At 36.3% G+C, this 24,778-nt stretch overlaps 1 protein-coding gene across 1 annotated transcript; it reads right to left on the bottom strand.

Annotated features, from left to right (window-relative positions):
- Positions 1-11,579: 11,579 nt before the first annotated feature.
- LOC131615935 (uncharacterized) lies at positions 11,580-16,088 on the bottom strand. The gene is made up of 2 exons (XM_058887124.1): positions 15,934-16,088; positions 11,580-13,668 (listed from the first exon to the last, which is right to left on the bottom strand). The coding sequence occupies exon 2, from the start codon at positions 13,656-13,658 to the stop codon at positions 11,697-11,699; it is 1,962 nt and encodes a 653-aa protein (XP_058743107.1). The 5' UTR covers positions 13,659-13,668; positions 15,934-16,088; the 3' UTR covers positions 11,580-11,696.
- Between the last annotated feature and the right edge of the window lie 8,690 nt (positions 16,089-24,778).

Raw genomic sequence — 24,778 nt, 5'->3', positions numbered from 1 at the left:
GAAACTCTCAGATTCAAACAAATGCCTAAATCACTTCCACAGATTTCCACAAACGATGTGACAGATGGTTTAGCATGATACAAACAAGTTGAAATAATTGATGGTCTCCTGCATATAGTAAACAATGGAAAGCTTTCCTCACAATGGTTAAGGCTAAGCCGATTCAACAAAATAGTGTACCATAAAGAACTTTTGCCAAGTATTTCTAACAACCTACGTTTCATGCACATAGTAGAAGTTTGAGTTTGAAAATTCATACCTGACTTGTTACTTATTGAAAAAGAAAGTGAAAACTGAAATTTTTGAACATTCACTCACTACCACTTTCATACATGTTGCTCCATTGTTGGTACTTTGCTCGAGATTTTCTTTGTGTTGTCAGGAATACTCACTCTAAATTGGGAACAACATAAATAAAATAAAATAATTTGCAAAAACAAGATCAACAATAAGCAAACAATATCATCATATCCGTTAGCAAACATAGAATCAATCCCTTCCGCTTTCTCTTGTGCTGGGTTATTGGTTTCAACACCTGCACCCCCCCTTACTGGACAAGGGTTGGATTCCAGCCAACCATAACATGTGCCTTAGCTTTCCCGGGACGAGGGACTTCTCCCCTTAGGTGCAGCAGATTCTTTCAGCTGAATTCAAACGCCCGCGCCTCGCCTAGTTACACCCGAGGCGCGCCAAACTCTCTGTTTGGCTTCGCGGCGCGCATCTTTGCCCACGCGGCGCGCCAAACTGTCTGTTTGGCCTCGCAGCGCGCCTATTGTACTCATAGAGCGGTTTTGCGAATCAAAACTTATTTGCGAAGATAGGATGATACATCAAAATAATAGAGGAAAAACAAAAGAACTTACTCGGTTGGGTTGCCTCCCAACAAGCACTTCGTTTAACGTCGCATGGCTCGACGGTTGAGATCTTTCTCTTATGTGCTCAAAAGTGAGATTGTGCACACTTCTCTATCAAATTCTCCCCCAAGGTAGTTCTTTAACCGTTCTCCATTAACGGTCCAGCTTTCTTTAGTCTTACTGTCCTCAATAGTAATAGCACCATATGATTTGACTTCCTTGATTAAGAACGGTCCTGACCATTTAGACTTTAGTTTCCCTGGGAAAAGCTTGAGTCTCGAGTTGAATAGTAGAACAAGGTCTCCCACTTTAAACTCTTTCTTCTTGATTCTCTTGTCGTGATACCTTTTCATATTTTCTTTGTACATCTTATTAGATTCATATGCTAGGTACTTGAATTCCTCAAGCTCATGGATTTGATTCTTCCTTTTCTTATAAGCCAAGCTATCATCTCTATTGAAGAATCGTAAGGCCCATAATGCTTTGTGTTCCACTTCAACCGGAAGGTGGCAGGCTTTACCATAAACCATTTGAAATGGAGATGCACCAGTCGGTGCTTTGTATGCTGTCCTATAGGCCCACAAGGCATCATCAATTCTCACCGACCAGTCTTTACGGGATTCTGATACAGTCTTCTCTAAAATATTCTTGATTGCTCTGTTGGAGATCTCTGCTTGCCCGTTGGTTTGGGGGTGATATGGTGATGCTATCTTATGGTTGATATGATACTTGTCCAGCACTTTAGCTACCTGCTCATTAACAAAGTGAGATCCACCATCGCTTATAATCACTCTAGGCATCCCAAAACGTGTGAATATGTTTCGATTTAAAAATTTTAGCACCGTTTTGGCATTCGCTTTTGGTGTAGCGATGGCTTCTACCCACTTGGAAACATAATCCACTGCAACTAGAATATATTCATTAGCAAAAGATGGAAGAAAAGGCCCCATGAAATCTATGCCCCAACAATCAAAAACTTCTACTTCAATAATGGTTTGAAGCGGCATCTCATCACGTTTACTTATCCCTCCAACTCTTTGACATTTGTCACAATTCTTTGCATGATGGTGGGCGTCTTTGAAAATAGTAGGCAAGAAAAATCCGGATTGGAGAACTTTTGTTGCCGTCCGCCATCCGTTGAAATGCCCACCACTAGGTGCATTATGACAGTGCCACAAAATTTGTTGTGCTTCTTCTTCAGTAACACGTCTTCTTAAAATGCCATCCTTACCTATCTTGAACAAATATGGGTCATCCCATACATAGTATTTTGCATCGGCTACTAACTTTTTTTTCTTGTTCCAATCAAAGTTTTCTGGTATGATACCGATTGCTTTATAATTAGCAAGATCGGCGAGCCAAGGTCTTATTTGGAGTTGAAAAAGTTGCTCATCCGGGAACTCATCATTTATTTCAGCTTCTTGGTTGGTGACGTTTACGTTGACCAAACGGGATAAATGATCTGCTACCACATTTTCTGTACCTTTTTTATCCCGGATTTCTATGTCGAATTCTTGCAAAAGAAGAACCAAACGAATGAGCCTTTGCTTCGAATCAGGTTTAGTAAGCAGATATTTAATGGCTGCATGGTCTGTGTGGATTACCACTTTTGACCCAATGAGATAGGATCTAAACTTTTCAAGGGCATACACTATGGCTAACAATTCTTTTTCTGTGGTAGCATAGTTGACTTGAGCATCATTTAGCACCTTACTTGCATAGTGTATAACATGAAATATCTTTCCTTTTCGTTGGCCTAATACTGCACCGATGGCATAATCGCTAGCATCACACATTAGTTCAAAGGGGTTTGTCCAATCGGGCGCTACGATCACAGGTGTCGTGGCCAGCCGGTCTTTTAGGTCATTGAAAGCTTGAACACAAGATTCATCAAAATTAAAACAGGTACCTTGGTTGAGTAAATTACTCAACGGCTTGGCAATCTTTGAAAAATCTTTCACAAATCTTCTATAGAATCCAGCGTGACCTAAAAAACTTCTTACTCCTTTGACATTTATTGGAGGTGGGAGTTTTGAGATTACCTCCACCTTGGCCAGGTCCACTTCAAGTCCTCTGGAAGATACTTTGTGTCCGAGTACAATTCCTTCAGTCACCATGAAATGGCATTTCTCCCAATTTAATATCAAATTGGTTTCAATACATCTTCCAAGTGCCACATCCAAATTATTTAAGCACATATCAAAAGTTTTTCCAAATACGGAGAAATCATCCATGAATACTTCAATACTTTTTTCAATGAGGTCTGAGAATATGGCTTGCATACACCGTTGGAAAGTAGCTGGAGCATTACATAATCCAGATGGCATCCTTCTATACGCGAAAATTCCAAATGGACATGTAAAAGCTATCTTCTCATGATCTTCTGGGTTCACCACAATCTGATTGTACCCGGAATATCCATCTAAAAAGCAATAGTAATTCTGCCCCGATAACCTCTCAAGCATTTGATCCATGAACGGTAGGGGAAAATGATCTTTCCTCGTAGCTTTGTTGAGTCTACGATAATCGATGCACATTCTCCACCCGGTTACTGTTCTTGTTGGTATGAGCTCATTCTTGTCATTACGGATTACCGTCATGCCTCCCTTCTTTGGTACAACATGTACTGGACTCACCCATGCACTATCAGAAATTGGGTAAATCATACCTGCTTCTAGAAGTTTGATTACCTCTTTCCTTACTACCTCTTTCATTGTTGGATTTAGTCTTCTTTGCGGTTGAGCTACCGGTTTAAATTCTTCTTCTAACATAATCTTGTGCATGCAATAGGCAGGACTTATTCCTTTCAGATCCGCCAATACCCATCCAATTGCAGCTTTGTTCTTTTGGAGAATTTGAATGAGTCGTGCCTCTTCGTTTGGAGTCAACTTAGAACTGATAACGACAGGTTTATTTCCCTCTTCATCTAGAAAGGCATACTTCAAATGAGATGGGAGTAGCTTTAATTCTATCTTTGACTCTTTAACTCCCTTTTTTAACTCCAAATCTTCTATCTTTTCCTCCTTTGTGACCGTGTCGCCACCTTTCTCTAATTCCTTTAAAAATAACTCAATTTCTTTTTCTTCTTCTTGAGTAAGTACATTGAAAGATTCAACAAGAGATCTCTCTAAAGTGTTAGATAGATGAATTTGGTTTGCCACTTCCACTTCACTCTCTTCAATAACATCCATGCGAAAACAGTCATTCTTGTCTTTTGGTTGCTTCATGGCATCGAAGAGATTAAAGCATACCTCTTCATCTTGAACTCTTAACTTCATTATACCATCATCAATATCAATCATCATTCGGGCTGTTTTCATGAATGATCTTCCAAGGATGATAGGTGACTCCCTATCTTCTTCCATGTCAATCACCACGAAATCTATCGGAACCAAAATTTTGTCTACTTTTACTAACATGTCTTGTGCAACTCCATACGGAAGAGTGGTTGACTTATCTGCTAATTGTAAAGTCATTCTTGTTGACTTCATCTCAATATTTCCCAACCGCTTCACTATTGATAGAGGAATTAAATTGATGCTTGATCCTAAATCGATCAATCCATTCCCAATGTTTTGATTGCCAATTGTAACCGGCAGTGTGACTCTTCCAGGATCTCTTGCCTTTTGAGGAAGGCGTGATATTATAGCACTACATTGTGCATCAAGTATGACAACTTCTTCTTCTTCCGGTCTTTTCTTCTTTGTCAAAATATCTTTCATGAATTTCGCATATTTTGGCATTTGAGCAATTGCTTCGGAGAATGGAATGTTAATTTGTAGTTGTTTAAAAATCTCCATAAACCTTGCATATTGCCTGGCGTGGTCCTTCTTTGATGGAGCATGAGGATATGGCAAATGTTGACTTGGTATCACGTTGCTTGCCATCTTCTCTCTACTGCTTTTTCTTTTCAGCTTTTCTTTCTTTTTAACTTCTTTATTCACATTCTCTTCTTCAGCATTATTATTAATAATTTCATATTCTTCATCTTCTCCATCATGTTTTTCAGCTTCCTCTTCCGTATTATATTCAACCACATTCCTTTCAACTTCATTATTGCTTCCTTTTTGCCCAGTCCTTGTCACCACCGCTTTGCAATGCTCTTTTGGATTATCTTGCGTGCTGGCTGAGAATGTTTCATTTGATTGAGTAGCTGCAAGTTGTTTAGCCAGTTGGCCCACTTGAGTTTCTAAACTTTTTATAGCTGCCTCTTGATTCTTGTTATTTGTCATTGACATTTGTATGAACTGATTCATGGTCTCTTCCAACTTAGATTGTCCTCCTTGTTGTTGTGGCGACGGTTGAGTGTAAGGTTGAAAGGCTTGTTGTTGATATCCTTGATTCTGTGGCCTTTGTTGATACCCTTGATTGTTATTCCTTGGCGGATATCCTTGTTGATAATGAGGATTCTGATATTGATTCTGCCTTTGTCCTTGATTGTTGTTCATGTAATTTACTTCTTCCAACACTGGCGGGCAAAATCCTGTCTGATGCTCTCCTTTGCATAATTCACACTTTGCTACTTGATAAGAATTAGATACTCCATTCAGCTCCTTGAGTTGTTGTGGTAATTTAGACATTTGTTGTGTCAAAAGTTCCACTTGTGATGTTAGTAACTTATTTTGGGCCAGCAGAGCATCACTGTTATTCAATTCCAGAATTCTGGCTTTCTTCTCTCTGACAGTGCGATCATGATTCCCCTGACGATCATTCAGAGCCATTCGCTCTATTATCTGAGTAGCTTCAGCAGGTGTCTTGGACATAAGTGAACCACCAGCTGTGGCATCCAAGAGTGTCTTGTTTGTAGCTGTGAGACCGTTACGGAACATGTGGATTTGATCAACTTCCGCAAAACCGTGTCCTTTGCACTTTCTCAACATAGCTTTATACCTTTCCGATGCTTCATTCAATGATTCATTACTGCCTTGAGAGAATACTGCTATCGCTGTTTTTGCTTCAAAGAATCGGTTTTGAGAGTAAAACCTTTCCAGAAATTTTTCTTCTAAGGTATTCCAATCAGTCATCACTGTTTCGGGTTGATCCAGATACCAATCTTTTGCCTTAGATAACAAAGAGTGTGGGAACAACCTCTTGAACAGTGCTTCTTCATCAGCTTGAGCTACACCAGTTGTACCTGCTAACTCATAGAATCTAGTAAGATGCGTATACGGATCTTCGTGATCCAATCCGGCGAAAGGGCTTGCACAAACCAACTGTATGATACCGGTCTTCAATTCTGAAGTCCGCCCGTTGGCGGCAGTTCTAACGAACTGTGGGTTGAGTCTTGGGCTATTAGCACATGGACCAGTAGCAGCCATGTTGACAACAGTAGGTTGTATAATAACTTCTGGTTCTTCTTCCGTGAATAGTTCGTGAAAGAAGAGTCCTTCTTGCGACTCGTCAATGGTTTCAAGTTGTTGTGACGATGTCGCGGTTGCGTTGTCTCTTGCTCTTGCTATGTTTGCTCTTCTTCGTGTTTTGTTGTTTAACCTCCTAGCGGTCCTTTCGATCTCGGGATCAAAAAGAAGTTGATCACTGGTGACTTTACTGCGCATACACGAATTTCTGCACAAACTAACAAACGAGTGAAACAACCAAATCAATAAAATAGTAACAAAAACTCAAAATAAAAAACTATTGCAATGCGTGCAATATTGACACCAATCCCCGGCAACGGCGCCAATTTGTTGAAAGTATTTGTGGGTAAATATTTTCGGTATATATCGTATCCACAGAGATTGGTTTAATATTACTGCCGTTCTATAGTTGTTTATTTTGAGTTAGAAAAATAGTTGGGTTTATTTGTTTGTTCTCAAATTGCATTTAACAGAATAATAATTGACTGGTAAAAAGCTTAAAGATGATTAACAATGGTGAATGAATATGTTGAGTTCTAGGGTTCATCAACCTATTCCTATACAACTTATTAATTAATCCTTATTCGAACAATTATTTGAACCTTTATCTTCACTTATCCTCAAATATGATTCCATGTCTGCAAATCAAATTAGATAAACTTTTACCGGTATGAGATTCGATCTCTCCAAATATCAATATCGATAATAGTAATTAAGAACGATAATTATGAAAACCCAATCACGATTCCATCTCTGCAAATTGGGATTGAATCAATATAGTAACCTAGGGCAAAAGTTAGAATCCTTTCTTTCGATCAAAGACTCCACAATGATTTAAGATAAAAACAAGGTTTCTTATTGATAATAAATTCAAACAATTGCTCATAAGAATCAATCAACGGTATTGTATATTCATAAGTTAACTACTACCTTAAACTCAATAAGAATGGTTTAGCTCTCCATAGACATGAAGAACAAACAAGTTTTCATGGATAGATTCATCTTCATCAAGGGAATGTCTTCAATTGATGTTGAATTCTCCGTCGGATGTTGTTTGCTGTTCTGGATTAGGATTGCTCTCTTAATTTAGTTCACCCAGGATTTCTTCTTATGAGGCCTAGGGCTTCTATTTATAATAATTTAACTTTGTAACGCAGCCACCGCGCCTCGGCACGCAATGGCGCGGCGCAAACCCAAGGCAGAGAGTTTGGCGCGTCTCGCCCATTATTGGCGCGGCTCGCCCTTTAACTCTTCTTTCTTCTTTGTGACTCTTCCTCTCTAGAGCTCCACGCCTGCGTGTTTCTTCGTTTTTCCCTCTTAGCTTCAATATCTGCACAAATAACACCCAAAGTGATGCAAGTTGTTCTAAGATTAGCATCGAACCTCGAAAGTTCAATTCTAACTAAAAAACCTTAAAAATCATAAGATCTATTCACTTTTAGCTCAAAAGGTAGTTAATGTAACACATGAAAATACCATTAATTCACTCCTAACATTCAACTTCTCTTGGAAATGGCTTACTGCATGTTTTTCCCCTTTCGAGACCCGTTGTGTAAGCTTTCTTCCAGAATAAGCAAACTTTCCTTTATCTCTTATGAATTTTGTTGCCAAAATATGTTATATATACTCTTTAGTAACTAATTAGAACTTGTATTTTAACGTTAGCCTACAATAGTTGTAATCCAGACAATGTTTCCAGCCTAGAGGTTGGTAGTAGTACTAGAGGCCTGAACAAAGGCTCACCTTCATAGCTACAAAGAATATCCTACAATCTAAGGAGGTTGAAATAGATCTAGATGAAATAGAGTGTTTACAACATCTTGATCTATATTGTCCAATCTAGACCTCTTTCAAATCTTCAGTTGGGGTAAGCCTTTCACTTTTGGAGGCCAACCTTGGGCCTCAAATTTCTGTATCGGCATCATCCATTTCATGACAAGGGATGGAACCCAGGGTGAGGGGTTCCCTTGCTACTTCCAGACTACTTTGGTAACATTCTTGAGCGATCTCCAGATCCCATTTGACCGTACCCACATGCCTGTTATGTAGGGGATATTTTTATCTTAGGTGGATGGTGGACAAGTCCTTCCCCAACAAATTAAGAGTGGTCCTTCGACGTTATAAGGGGATGTGTCTACTACTAGGTACTTCACCTAGATGGCTATGGCCCTCGCCCATGCGTCGTATGTTGTTTCCAGGGTGATGTGGCCCTTGACCTTCATATGTTCACTTGAATGGGTCGACTAGAGACCCATGAAAATATCCAATGCTATTAGGATCCAATTAGAGCCTTTGGAATGGGCTCTAGAAAAAGATGTATGTTGAGCTACCAAGGTCTATCAATACTCGTTTCACATCCCAATTGGCATACTGAATTGTAATGATTATGGAATCATTATTGTGAGGTAGTACATTGATCATGTCCTCTCTCAAAAAGGCGATTTTAAGCTCTCAGTCCCTACCAGAGGCACTGAGCTTTTAGGGCATAATGTATGATGTCAACACATGTTGGGCGTACCTTCTCTAGAAGTAGCTAGGTTCCCCTTCCCTCCTTAGAGAAACTTCCAGCAATAGTTTTGGTGGTCTTCTTGGAACTTTTCTAGAACATCCCTGTGAGAATATTGTGAGAGCAACTGTGAGTAAATGATATGTGTGGTCTATGTCATTTTTTCCATACTCCACGGTGAGCGCCAATTATACTCGCTAAAGTAGAAATGGGTTACAACCTCTAGTGGATAAGGGTTCAAAGGCTTTAGGATTTTTATGATATTGATAGCTAGCTCACTTGAGGTGAAAAGTTATTGTATCTCTGTATTTTATACGTGTTATAAGTTGTCCTTCGAGTCTTCTTAAAATGTAGTAACCACTCCAGGAATAGGTGGCTGGTTCCCCGAAATCTAGAAAATATAGTTCGATCATGTGACTTCCAATACAACGTTTATTAACCGAATACACATTTTACACGCAATCATGCGTCATGGACGGAGCCATTAAAGGTTTGGGCGACGTATATGAAGAAGGGGCGCCATATACGAAGGGAGACGCTCGAACCAATAAAATGGCCACTTGATAAGGATGAAGGGCTAATTGTGTGCCTCTCGCCCTACTACAAAGTCTTCTTCTAGGAAACATATGTTGCACATAGCTGAAGCGGCCATGTTGCGCTAGTGAAGCGGAAAGACTAGGAACATAGTTTAGACAACCAAGCCAAAATAGAATTTTGATCTTTTATGGTAGAAAAATTTCTCAGTTCCATAAATGAGATTTATGTTTGGATCAAGTAAATCTTCTTTATTATGAAGAATCCAAGAGTAGACATTCTTAGAAGTGTAAGTATCACTTATGCTATTAGACAAATGAAGATATTGCATAGATTAGGGTTGAAATTGAGATTTGTACTGGTTAGTTTAGTGATGATTTTGTGAGGGAGCTTAGTGTACAAGTGGATGATGTGTGATGGTGTTGTGGAGTAAAAATTTTCAACTGATAAGTTAAGTTAATTAATATATACATAGTCAACAAGAGTAGGCAGGGGATCCAGAAAAGTTCAGTGATTATACGTGAAGGAATGGCATCCTAACCCAAGCCTCCAATTAAATCCATATTTAAGGATGTTATTTGCTTTGACAAAAGAATTCTTGGTGGAGGAACCTATAGTGATAGGAAGTGGGACTAAATGGACATCAGATAAATACTTAGGGGAGAGAGGATGTGTATTATCATTATTTTGAAGGCATATCTAGTAGATCGAGCCCCTAAGCCACCCATCTTTCTTGGGCGAGTAATTTTTTCTAGTCAACCAAGTGAATATTTGTAGTGGAGTACCCTTCTAAATGAAGTTTTTATGCATACAATAAATCTAAATGTTTTGAGGTGTCCATGTAGTTGGCATACAGTAAGAGGGGATGGAGGTGAGAACCAATGTTGCAAGAGTTAATCTACTCGGCTTGCTGAGAAGCTTGTTTTTTCAAGAAGCCATGTGTGCTTTTATTTTTTTTCTATGATGAAGTTAAAATCACATCTTATAGCTCTACCTATGAGAATAGAGAATCCAATGTATTTGTCCAATGAAGTAATACTTTGAATGCCTGAGATTGTAATAAGTTGTATGATTTTAGTCTAATAAATGTCAAAAGAGTAATAGGTATGAGATTTAAAAAGGTTGATCTTTTGACATGAAGAGCGACTAAATTTGTCAGGCGAAAATAACTCTAATTTGAGATTTCTTAGCCTTTGCGAACATGAAAATGTCAACAAAGAAAAAGTGTGACAGATGAGGACCATTGATAGAGATGGAAGTATGATTCCAAAAACCACTACAAACCGTATCTATGACCGCAATAGAAAATTTTTCCATGCAAATGATGAAGGCGGGACGATAGCAAATCCCCTTGATGAGTACCATGAGAAGGCTGAAATATTATTTCTATTCTACAAAATGGATAAAAATGAAGACATGATGATGCATTGCATAGTGAGTTAGGAAATTCAAAATCCAACAAACAACTTTTGAGGAACTTCCATTTAACGTTAACAAAAAGTTATTTCGAGTTTCAGTGCATTTTTTTCAAGGAGTACCGACATATTATGGGTGACAATTTCTACAATTTGATCAAGAGAATTTTCTTCACTGGGTATTTTGACCCAACTATTTCTGAAACAGTAATATTTCCTTTGGTATAAAGAATTAAAATATCTTAGTGTTATTAGTTATAATTTAATTTAACAAAAACTATGGCCGAGGTGATCTGATTAAATACAATTACATGCAATAAACTTAATAACACCGACATATATATAACAGAAGAATCAACAAATAAGAATGAATATTTAATTTGTATATACATCAGTGTGATTAATTATATATAATCTCGTCACAAAAATATTTACGTACCCCTACAATTTTTTGTAAACGGTTGAGTACTCTGAGAGTTGATTGTGTAAGTAATGCTTTTACACTAATCAGAGTGATTAAACTAAGCGTACGATATTTGTGTAAATTGTCCCAGTATGGGTGCTCTTTAGACCTTAACATTGCAATTGTTTACCGTTGTATAAGCGATACTTTGGTATAGTTAATCTAAAAAATTGTCATCCATTCATTTTGGTTCTATAACGTTAAAGAAAGAAGCTCTTAATCCTTTCAATAAAAAAAAAAGCTTTTGATCCTTACTGAGTTCACTTTTTACGAGATTGAAGTAGGTGTGGTGCTACAGCCACAAAATAAGTCGGTGTAGCTCTTACTGTGGCTGCAGGATTATTAATTTTTACTCTAAAATTTCAAGCATCGTTAGATGGGTGAATGGCAGAGTGAATGTTAGTGTGCATGTGAGCATATATAATTTTCTTGGATGCTTGCCCCTTCTACTGAAGCTTTACCACCAACAAACATAAACTATAGAATCAAAAGAACAACAACAAATCCCACACACATTTTTTGGTTTTTCTTTCATTTTATTCATCATTCATTATATCTCCTATCACTTTACCGAGATGGAGAAGAAACAAACTGTCTCGGTAAACTAAAAAGATCTTTCCCTTCAAAGGGAGAACTCCACTCCCGGGAACCTGCAGTAGAACTTTCACCAGCTGCTGCTCCACCATCTTGTAATCCAGGCGCAGGGACATTGCTCCCGTTTGAGGTCAATGGTCTCATCGTCTGTTGTAGAGTAACTACTCCAGAAGCATTAGAATCATGCATTTGAGCCCTTGTCTTTGTAAAAGGTGAAAGCCCCAACATTAAAGTATTTGACTTTGGTGAAGATAAACCTCTATCCAAAGACCAATCTATGCTTGTATAATCAAACTGCATCGACCCACCAGTGCTCCAGTCTACAGGAGAAGATGCCCCTGATGTGGCTGCTGAACCTTTCCCTGAAAAGAGACCTAGTGAAGAAGCAGCAGCAATTGTTTGAGACGGACCTGCTCTATTCCAATTGCTATTGCCTCGGTTGGCTGCTTGATTATCTACTGAGTTGCTGCTGCCAGCAGCAAAGAGTTGTTGAGGTTGATATTGAAGTTGGTGGTACATTTGATTAGAACCTGGATAGTTTGGACTAGGGCTTCTAGTACTAGGAGCTTGGGGTAAAAACATATTAGACCTCATAGCTTCTACACTACTAGATGGATACCAACTCGCAGATATTCCAGGAGGTGATGAACTTATGCTTGCAGCTGGTATCTGCTTTGCATTTACAGTTTGGGGCCGCTGCATTACAACTATAGGTTCTTTGCCAACTCCAGGTTGAATGTTCTTATAATCACCTCCAACAGACACAAAGCGAGCATCAGTCTTAGCAGGTGGGGGTGACACTTGCAACGGTGATGTCAATGTATAAGAAACAGAAGGATTAGATCCTGCACCAGACCATCTTTTGTCAGTTGGTATAGTTGCCTGCTGTGGCTTTACCCATTCAGACTTGGGTGGCATTCTCTTTAGAGATTGCATATTTTTAATACTGGAATCTGAGGATACTCCATTTGTTATTGTTGCTTTTGTATAGTTAAAATCTCTGTCATCTGTTTTGTATTGGTTCGGAGAAGGAACAGATTTGGTTTGGGACCTTGGGTTCTGACTAGAAACTCCTGACTGCTTACCATTGTTGATGATAGAAGGATCACCAGTTTCCTCTGGCTTTGGAGGAGCAGATGGCGGATCATGTTTTGTTTCCCTCAAGGTCTCTGCAGCCTTTTCAAGATCACCCTCACAGGCAACAATGACTCTTTCAACCTCTTGTTTTGAGCAACCATACCTAATTTCCATGTCTGCGATCCTAGCAAGTTCTTCTGATATGTCAATTTTCAAATTGCCCCCCCTACCCGTGGTTTTATCATTTTGACCATCTTCTTCACCACTTTCAAATAGCCATGCCACTGATTCCTCCACCCTACCTTCATTCAATACCAGTGCCATTGTTGCCCGTTCCTGAGAAAATCCCATAGCCACGAACTGTTGAGCAAGTGTCTCAAGTTTCCTTGACATAAGGTATCCTCTGCATCGCTCACGCAGCTCCTGTGCCCGTCTTTCCTTCTGCCTTTGATGTTTTCTCTCATTCTTTTGGCGGATTTTCTCTCGCTTATCATTATCTGCTCCAGGAACTGCCTCCAAACGAACAGGGGGATTAGAAGTTTTCTCTTTATGGTCTTCAGACTCACCAGACCAACTACCATTGTTAGAAACAGAATCATATTCAACACCGGCTACCACCGAGCTGCCAGGATGTTCATCTGTCTCATCTATGTTCCGAAAACGACCATTAGAATGTATTGGTGAGGTGGAGGGAGCCGCTGAAATGTCCAGAGTATGGAATGTTCCTAATAATGGATTGTATCCACTCGCTGGAATACCAGCTGCTGCACTACCAGATCCTATGGACTTCACAGAAACTTTCTGAGCTTCCTTGCTAGCTTTTTTGTCTTTAGACTTGGATCGCGACGCAGGAGACATCTCTTTAATCCTGTCACATTTGAAGAAAATAAATTTTAGTACATTTTTTTATATTAAACTACTGAATCAGAAGATTATTACAGGAATCAACTCAGACCGAGACAAAACTTTTTGATTGAATGTTGAGATCCTCTCCATTTGGAGAGAGGTAGACAAAAAAAAGTAGATAGCGGACCTTATCATCAAGCGGGTCCCAGCCATCATTAATTTTTTAAACCGTCTTTGTGTCTATCTCTCTCCCAATGGAACTCTCCATTACACTATTCACATGTAATGATGTAATCCACAAAATTAAATAAAAATGTTGACATCAGTATTGTAAAACATATGTATGGATCTCTATTGGCAAAAGAACAAGAAACAATAACTTACAATTTAGAGGAAATTATCGAATACTAAAGCTAATGAAATGAAAACTAATTCCCATTCTCTAATTTGAAGTATAACAATCAACAAAGGAGACAATTATTTCAGCATAAATCATAGTAACGGTATTGATGCTTCAGGGAATATTATTCCCAGGTATAACTTACTATGGTTGGTAAATATCATTCCTAGGAATTATATAAAACAATTAGTACATGATAAAAAAGAATTAAAAATATAGAAAAAAATGTGGTGAGTTATCAGGTGAAAGTGGGAAATTATTGTTTGAAGTGTTAAAAATAACTACAATTCCCATGGAAATGTAAGATCTCTGCCATTTAACAAGTGAACAGAGCGTGGGAAACATGTGGATAAACAAGACTCTTGGGAATCTATAATACCAAGTTTAATACAGTAATATATTACAACTGGTAGCAAGCATAAGAGTGAAATATTTACAGGGGATATTATGCTTGTTGGGTGGTTGGGGTGAGAGAGTTAAAAAATGGAGTGAAAGTGAAAAGGAAGCCAATGGTTCAATCCCCACTCCCATCATAATCATAATGCTAAGAATATTAAGATAAGTCATCTAAACAAATGTACTATTTTCAATTGTCGCTTCCCCAAGATGAATTATAACTTATTATATGCCTTGAAACAAACACACTCTGAAAAAGAAAAGAAAAAACCAAGGAAAGAAGTGAATAAGCCCAAATACTAACTACATGATTCGATCCCCACTAACTAGCCCAAATACGAACTACAAACAAACCATGCCAAAATAGTTATGCCAAATAAATATATTTTTCATTAAAAAAGTAGTATATGTTAAGAGGAAACATTGAAGAAACATAAAAAGGGGGAAGGAATATCGTGAAGGTATCTAATCATTCTAATGAGAAATAGGACTTAAAACAACTATGCATAACCCATCTGACAATAAAAAGTAGGTCCTTGAAAGATCATGTCTCTTCATTTATTCATACAAGCAGTACATAAATCTTCAGACATTTTAACTTAATTTTTATCTGGCAACAGAATCAATCGCACAGGAAAGCATCAAAATTGAGAAAATTTCACTTGAATTTGGCTACAACGATACACAGCACAAGTTCATAATTTTCCAAACGATTACTGAGAAGATAAAATTGACGGAACAGGTACAGATAATCCAGTACAACTTCTCACACGAGTATAGCATTTTGATCAAACACAGCAATACTGATACAAACTAAACGACGAAAAACAACGAACAACCATAAGAAGAAGATAACAAAGCCATATTTTCATGTTCAGACGCCAAGAACAACGGTCATGAGTAGCTCCTCAACAGTGAAAACAACAAATAAAAAGGAAAATCTTCTCCTCAAACCAAATCAAACCAAAATAATATTCCTCCAGAGTTACAATGAGTAGCTCCCGATTTTTCACAAGTATATCAGTGATCATTCTTAATGAACATTTTCAAAATTCCGGAACTAACCATTTCACCACAAATCACCAAAATACTATCATATCTACACCCAAACTACAAAACATTTTCCATCATCTCGCAAAAAAAACACTGCCAACACAAAAAAAACCTAACAAATCCAAAACGAGTTCCAATATTGAAAAGCCACAATCAAAGCAAAAACGAACCAAAACCACCACAATCAACACATGATTCGCTGCAAATTCCACACTTCACAAATCCCAAAACACTCAAACTTCTCCAATTCCGCAACCGCATGAAAAACTAAAATGCGGATTTCGAATCACTAAACGAGAAACAAAACAAACATGCAATTTTCACACTCCTCGATACAATCCACAACTTGCCGACAGAAGATCATAGCTACGGTTCTGAGACGAAAAATACGAAGAAAAAATGAGAAAATTGAGAAGAGGAGGAAGAAGAAGTACCGACCTGAGGTTTCAGACAAAGTAGCGGTGTTGAAGGAGGGTGCTGCTTGATGGATCGTTGTTCAACGGGAAAATCGTTAGAGAGAGAATGAAGAGAGAGAGGGTGAGATAGGTTTTTCGAGGCTCAAACTGAATTCGATAGAATTAGGGTTTTGAAGAGAGAGATCTGAAAAATGTAAGAAAAAAATTAAATTATTCTTTTTTTTAATGAAAAAGAAAAGAAAAATGAAAAAAAATATAAATAATAATCCTTTTATTTATTAATTTTTCTATATTAATTAAAAAAAATCTTAATAGTCTAATAGTCAAAACTTTATCGATAATAAAGAAAAAAGAGGAAATACCTATACGATGTAAGTCATCCAATAAAAGGCGTATATTACGTGAGTCATCAAATGAATGACGTCTATCTTGTGACGTCAAATCACTATAATATTTGACCAGATGGTGTAAAATTTATTTAAGTTGATTGTCTATTAAATTTTTAATGAATGGAATGTTGATATCAGTTAATTTCATATTTATATTTAATTAAAAATTATTTTCCTATTTTACACCATTTATTTTATTATTTTATTATTTATTTTAATATTTTAATGATAAAATAGTGTCAGTCACATGTTTAATGCTGAATATGAATTTTGTTTAAATTATTTTTACAAATTTTAAATAAACTCATTTTATAAAAATAGTACTGTTTAAAACCTGTTATTTATTTATTATGTTAGTAATAAAATAGTGTTTAATGCATGAATCTGAATTTTGTTTAAATTACTTCAAAAAAATTTAAATTAAATTTATTTAAATGAGTAATCTATAATCTACTAAACTAATTAACATTTACTCGTTCATCTAATTGAACAATAAGTTTATTATAAGTGGTAATCAATGAAACTATTTATATTTACTTTTAAAAACTATTTTTTTCTCATCAAATAATGAATAATGAATCTCTTATTAAAAAGCGTCACTATACATATTCAATTTTTTTATTTAATTTCTTTATACAGAAATTTTACTTTATACAGATATTTTCCTTTTTAATAAAAATAATACAAAGAATGGAAAAATTCTTTATGAATTGGTATATTTACTTTCTCTTTAAATATATAATAAATTTAATTTAATTGATATGTACCGATTGTAACATTCCGTACATATACGTCTAAAAAAATGTGCAATGAAGTTATAATATGGAAAGTGAAAACATACAAAAGCGGAAATTGACATAAATAAAATCGTATATGTTGTGAATTCAATACCAAGAACAAAATATAATACAAAGGAAGAATAGAGAACAAGGAAGAAGAACACAATAATTGGTTATAACTGTTATTCTTTTACTTCCTCTTAGAAAACAAGATTACAAGAATAACAAATAACCTCTCTCACCCTAAATTAGGATTTGTTGTTGTTGCAATGATGAGAGACTAGTATGCTATTTATAATAAAATCTAACATACTAACTAATGGGCTTTTTCCACAAGGTCCATTACACAAGTCAACTTAATAAACAAGCTAACTTAACAAATTAGGGTTTAAACATTAAACCTAATTTAACATGCTAACAACCCTAGCATCTTCGACACAAGCATGTGAACAACCTTCGACTTCATGCTTAATCCTGTCGAACCAAGAAGCTACCCTTCGACCATACTAGAGTTCGATCTAATATCTCACAAATCTCCACCTTGGACCTACCTCTACAACATCAAGGGAACAAACTAGCTTTCTTCATGCAGCATTACCAACTGCATAAAGTGGAAAAACTTGCAACTCGACAATGTCTTGGTGATCATATCAGCAGCATTGTCCTCAGTCGAAACCTTCAGCACTTGGACTTCTCCACGCTCGATTACTCCTCTGACGAAATGCAGCCTCACATCAATGTGCTTAGTTCGCTCATGATATGATGAGTTATTCGACAGATGTATTGCACTTTGACTATCACATTAACAGTGATACATTTACCTTGAAGTTTCAGCTCCTTAGCAAAACCTTCAAGCCATAATGCTTCTTTCACAACTTCAGTTAGGGCAATATACTCCGCTTCAGTGGTTGATAGAGCAACAACCTTATGAAGTGTTGCTTTCTGGTAAGGTTTTCTTGCCATTTGCCCATAAACAGTCTTTTATCTAGGCCTTCTAGCAATTCTTCTACTTCTAACCTATGTCTGAAAAAATATAATTGGAATGGGGTGAGATTACTAAAGCTCAGTGAGTCCCACATATCCTAAGGGTCCTCTTGACTCTACTTGATACATGCATCAAAACAGACTCTTCATTGATCCGAGGTTTCCTCACTATTAGGTACTAGAAACACAAGCAGCACATAACACCACGGTTTAGGAGTCCCTTGACCGCCCCAATTGGGATTTTCATATCACACAACATCCAAACAGATTATTGGTACATGTTGCCTTCATAATAGGTCTTCCGGATTTACCTGTCTGCCTTTTGTCAAGAGCTACCCTCAAGGTCAGGTCTTCCGGGTTTACCTGTTTATTTGCTAACGGAAACTACCCCTAATTCACACAAGGTTAATCCCAACAAGTATGCGGACCTGTACCCATGTACGAGGAATCTAGAAGTAGCATATGCATGTATACCAAGGTCGCACAACACACCCTTGGCGAGTCCCAAGTGCATAGCGTCAAGAGACTTGCACAAGCACATTACACGATGAATGATGAGTAAATCATAACTTAATCTGGTACCAAGTGATTTACGCCTACATGGCTACACAATCCTATCTAAAACGAGTACATTAGGCTCAAACCCGGTACCAAGTGTCATTTCCTAAGTGGCGACACAAGCCCATCAATCATCAATACGCTGGTGTGTTAAAGCCAAGTGCAAAATGCCTACATGACTGCACAAACCCACCGGGCGAAAGTACTAGTGATATTGCCTACATGGCATCATTAAAGGCGAGTCCAAAGTGATATTGCCTACTTGGCATCACAACCACACCATACCAAGCACGCTGATGTGTTAACTTCAAGTGGGAAACGTCCATGAAGACCCTCACAAGCACATCGCAATGGTAGCTCAGGTGTGTACAACATACCGACAATGTTGATGTGTTAACGTTAAATGGGAAACGCCATTTAAAACCCTCACAAGCACATCACAACGGTACTCCATCGGCAACTAAGTCCATCAATATTGGTGCCTTACTACCTAGTAGCTTATGCCTACTTTAATTCAAGCATACATCACAAAGCCATACTCGAACGTTCAACCGGAACGAACGGGAAACAAGCAAATCAAGTGATCGCATCACAACATGCATCAACATAGTTCATCACACTAAGCACATATATAAGATAGGCATAACAAGTGATCACAGCGTAGCATTTATCAACTCACAATACATTACATTAGTCGTATTAGACAAAGGAGGCGTCAGGTTCGTATCATGCAACGAAACTGCACTCAAGGGAATAAAATTATAAAAATCTGCTTAGGGAGGTTTGCTTAGAGAGTTCCAGCAAAGTCCTAGCGAAGCTGACTTTGCTAAGTGAATTTTAACGAGTCCCAGCAAACTCAAACAGAGGCAAATCCATTTTTGGGAATTGGGTAGTTCGCTAAGCGAAATAAGTTTGCTAAGAGAAAGTCCTGAAAAATAGTTAAACCAAAACTTTCCAAATACACCAGAACCTATAGATTCCAAACATGCATCCATTACTCAGATCAAGATAGAATTAGTTATATATAAACCCTAGGCTTGACCTAATGGTATGCAATCGTCGCAAGGGGTAACATCCTATAGACATATTCTCAAGGCCATTTAAGCTTATTCAACATCATGCAATAAAACACTCATTTTCCATATTTCATAACTGAACTAAAGGCATGATATCTAAGCATATTCATAAGGAGCATTAAAATACCTTTCTAACGCTTCTGGATGTGCGTTGTTTTGAGTTGTAAAACTCAAGATATGACCATTTTAGTGGAAACACGATTTACTTCAATCTGCTGACTTTTGCTAAGCAGACCAGAGCTTGCTAAGCAAAGTTTGACAGTAGCGGAACACGAAATTATGGTTCTACGGTCCTTTTTTTCATCCCAATTCATCCCAATACAAACCCCAACATATATAAACAATCCAAGGAATATAAGATCATCATAAGAACACATTTTCAGCATCTAATCAAGCATGCAACATAATTATATCAATCTATGAAACTCACCTTGATAATGGTGAAGATTTTGACTTGATGATGAGAGTATAGATGATTAAAATCTTGTTCTTCATTCTTGATCATGGTGCTTCATCCAAAGTTATTAAAGCTTCTCACACATGCAAGAGTTTGATGAAGATGATGAACTTCTCTCCTTCTCTCCAAATTTCACGTGTTCTCCTCTTTCTATCCTTCAACGCCCTTTCTCAATTCTGATTTGAAAAAATGAACGAGTAAGAGGAGAGTTACACTTAAGTAGATATTGCATGGAGATGTCCATTTTGCTCTCTAACTATGCAATATTTACCAATTTGCCATTTAGTTCCATCCTAACCAATTCCTTAAGATCTCTAATCTTTTTCTCAATTGCCATTAGGTTTAAATATTAGAGACTCTTTCATAGTCTTTCATACACATACTTAGAGAATTTGGGGTATTACATCCCCCCTCTTTTCCCTCGAATTCCTTCTAATCAATAGGATGAAAAGTTCCTTCATACTCCCTTCAAACAGGAGAGGAATGCTTCTTACATTCCTCCTTTGAATAACAATGTGACTATACCAGAATGTGATTCCATCAAAAAAAAATTACCCTTTGATACACTTGCGTCCCAGCTTTATTCACTAAAAACCTTACACACAAACACCCCTTTTGATACGCCACTTTGCTATACTCGGGAATGGGTCCTTCCAAGGTCTGCAACCTTACATCTCCGTATTGAGTCTTCCCAGCTTTAGAAGTTACTACAATCTACTATGGTTGGTAATCCACGGTCTTCAAGCTTGCCCAAACATATGCCACTGGTTTCCACTTCTTATCCCTTGGTGCCTTAAATTACCATAAAACCAAATAATTCCAGTTGTGACTTCCCTCTCTAATAACGATGCTTCAGATTCATTTTCCACTAATCCGTATCGACTCATACAGGTGCTTGCTAAGCACGTTGGTCTCATTTGCCAATTTTCAAATGCTTAGGATGATTGGTTCAAAGTTTACCTTCACTGCCCAACAACAGCTTTCCCACTTTGATCCTTCCTTCAGTCTTGGTCAAGACAACTGACGTCAAAACCACAAGAGTGTACAATTTCCACAACCATAGTCTTGGTAATTAACAACTTCACACAAAGTCTTGTTAATGAAGAGCGAGCTCTAACGGTTAACCTGCAAATACCAACCAAATGCCATACACGTTCACGAGTACGTAATACATAGTCACAATAAGACTACGTCAAGCAATATCTTTTACTTGCCTATAGTATTTCCAATGATCACAATATCCCGTCCAATTCTCAATGTTCACAAGCTTATCTAGTAATCCGATACCAAGTGATTTACGCCTACATAGCTACACAAGTCCATATGTGATGAGTACATCAGGCACCAGAAACGTATCCAACACGAATACTTCTACAGCACGCGTACGAACCGTTTTAGACACGTTTTTAAAGTGTCAAATGGAAAAAATTGAAACATAACAGACATAAATATGACACATTAATTCAAATACCAGAGACGACGCAACTCAAATTCTCATAATTAAAAAAACTTTTTTTTACCTTTCATATTCCACTTCCCCACTATATAAACAACACGATATTCCATATTTCACCTTTCATATTATCTTTGGTATTCTTGTTTTTTTTCATCTTCTCTGTTTTTTTTCATCTTCACCGTACGCCGCTTTATATTCCATATTTCACCTTTCATATTACCTTTAGTATTCCATATTTCACCTTTCATATTGCCTTTGGTATTCTTGTTTTTAGGGTTTAAATAAACATAAATTTTACTTCTCATTTTTTTTCATCTTCTGTTTAACTAGGTACTGTTGCACCCCAATTTTTGACCTCTGAGATCCCATCATTTTTCTAAGTATCATGATCATTATCATTATCATTTATCATCATGCATATTTTTATTTACTAACAAAAAATAAAAAGAAAAAAAGTTTGTTGCTTGTGTGTTAAAAAGACAGGAGAATGATCAAGAGAAAGCTAAAGAATTCAGGGTTTTGAGGCCCACAAGAGGTTCAACATTCTCTCAAGATTCAAAGGTTCCTTCAATCAATATTCAATTCCAAGGATGGCCCAGTTTAAGGCAGATAACTCTCAAGATCGCCAGAAGCGCCAAATTAGGGTTTTTGTTTTTTTTCCAGGAGAACGAGTTTTTGAGACCTCAAATGGATTTCATGGATCTTCATATGTCTCAAAGTACCACCAGACAAATTTTCAAACTTCAATTCGCTCGGACGCACAGTCAACAGCTCAAACAGTCAACAGACGACCAGTTTGACCAAAAAGTCAACAGACAGTCAAAAATGCAATTTTTTGTCAACATCCATATTTTGTCAAAAGATTCATCATGTGATCAATGGTTGATCATAATTCATCAAGAAAAGTTCAGAAATCGACAAAACTCAAAATTGCAAAATTAGAGTTTTTTACCTAAAAGTCAACTGAACTTTGACCGACCATAACTCTCTCATAATTTATCAGAAAAATTCCAACCAAAGCTCATTCTCAAGGAAATTCAATTCTCTACAACTTTGATGTTGGGACCAAGGTCAAGAAATGCTTCCGCCTAAGAGATATAAGCCAAAATATTACGGGTCATTTTGAAAGTCAACAAAAAGCAGTTTTTTGTCAAAGCCCATATCATCAAAATAACTTCTCCAAATGCAAAAACGCTTCCAAAGTGGCTTGTAGAGGACATCTTGGGCTTTCCAAAAAGTTAAAGAACACTTTCATAGGATCAAAATTGAGGGAGATATGCCTTGATGAAGTTGACCTTTTTTGGAAAAATGCATGAAACAAGTAATGACCAAAATTTGATTTTTTTTCAAAAAGGCCAATTCTTTTGTGATTCAATCTTGATTCTCATATGTTTAAAGGGCATCCACGACCCATCCATGATTCATGACATTTTTATTTCATTTTAATTAAATTTTATTCATTTAAAGTTTAATTAAAGTGAGATAATTCAAAGATATTATCAAAGATGCTTATGGTTGCCAATCAAGACCAATTCAAGATGCTTAAATAAATTATTGCAAGGTTGAAGAGAATAATACTTGAGTGTTTTAACCATGGTTAAGAAATACACTCATTGAAAATATTCCATTATCATATTTTTTCCACAAAATCAATCATGACAATTTCCACTTGCAAGGCTTCCAAGATCAAACTCTTTGCCTATAAATAGAACTTCATTTTCTTCATTCAAAGGGAGGGGAAAAAAGGAGAAAAACAAGAGGAGAGCACAACAACAAACACCAAAGCCATAGCATAAGTTTTATATTTTCCAAAAGTTTCAATGAACTTGTAAAAATCAAGGCTCATTCAAATAGCCACTTTCAATCAATTTCAATCACTCTTTTCCACTCTTGGAACATCATAGAGTAAGTACAATGTAATTTTTAATATGTAGTAGTGTTAGGAGTTCATGAATTAAAAACTCCATATTTATGCATATTTTCAATTTCTCAAAAAAAAATGTTTTAATTTTAGTTTTAAGTTGATAAAATGTTTATTTAATTTTTAACATAAAAATATTTTATTTCTATCATAATTAATTTATATTGCTTAATTAATTAGTAATTATGTAAATATTGCTTTTTAATTATTTTTAACCAATCAAAAAAACTCCAAAAATATTTTCCTTTTAGATTTAGGTTTATATTTTTATAATCTAATTTTTGACATAAAAAAGAATATTTTTTGTTAAGTTTAATTATTTGTATAATTATTTGTTTAATTAGTTTGTTAATTAACTAAAAATCAATTCCAAGAAAATCACAAAAAAATATTAAGCTTAATTTGTTTTGTATTTATTTTTATTTATTATTTGATATTATTTCTTATCTTTTTCTTTGTCTTGAATTGGGATAAAAAAAGATCAAATATGGCAGAGATTGTATGCAGTTGATTTAAGACTTTTGGAAATTTATCGTGTAGTCGCTATGATTCTATCAAGCTTCTGATAAATTTTCATTAACTTTAAATCCGAGATCATCATTCACTCACCATTGACCTTCACTAACATCGTGAATATACTTGACTAGCTTCAAGATGATTCGCGTGCTAACATACTAACAATTAACTTTAATTTCCGCATTTTATTATATTGTTCTTTATATTTCTTGCTTTATGCTTTATTTTATTATTTATTATTTATATTTCTGTTATTTTTTCTTTGTCCATTTGGACATATTATTTATATTTCTGTTATTTTTTCTTTGTCCATTTGGACATATTATTTATGTTTCTGTTAATTTTTCTTTGTCCACTTGGACATATTATTTATATTTCTGTTATTTTTTCTTTGTCCATTTGGACATATTATTTATGTTTCTGTTATTTTTTCTTTGTCCACTTGGACATATTATTTATATTTCTGTTATTTTTTCTTTGTCCATTTGGACATATTATTTATATTTCTGTTATTTTTTCTTTGTCCATTTGGACATATTATTTATGTTTCTGTTATTTTTTCTTTGGTCCACTTGGACATATTATTTATATTTCTGTTATTTTTCCTTTGTCCATTTGGACGTATTATTTATATTTCTGCTATTTTTCCTTTGTCCATTTGGACATATTATTTATATTTCTGCTATTTTTTCTTTGTCCATTTGGACATATTATTTATATTTCTGCTATTT

Source organism: Vicia villosa, linkage group LG7 (assembly GCF_029867415.1).
Source record: "Vicia villosa cultivar HV-30 ecotype Madison, WI linkage group LG7, Vvil1.0, whole genome shotgun sequence".
In the NCBI taxonomy this organism is placed as follows: Eukaryota; Viridiplantae; Streptophyta; class Magnoliopsida; order Fabales; family Fabaceae; genus Vicia; species Vicia villosa.
Note: the sequence above shows the minus strand (reverse complement) of the source record. Positions and strands in the feature narration are given on the sequence as shown.

Excerpts from the sequence above, each read along its gene's own strand:
- LOC131615935 (XM_058887124.1), bottom strand. The coding sequence starts at position 13,658 with ATGTCTCCTGCGTCGCGATCCAAGTCTAAAGACAAAAAAGCTAGCAAG.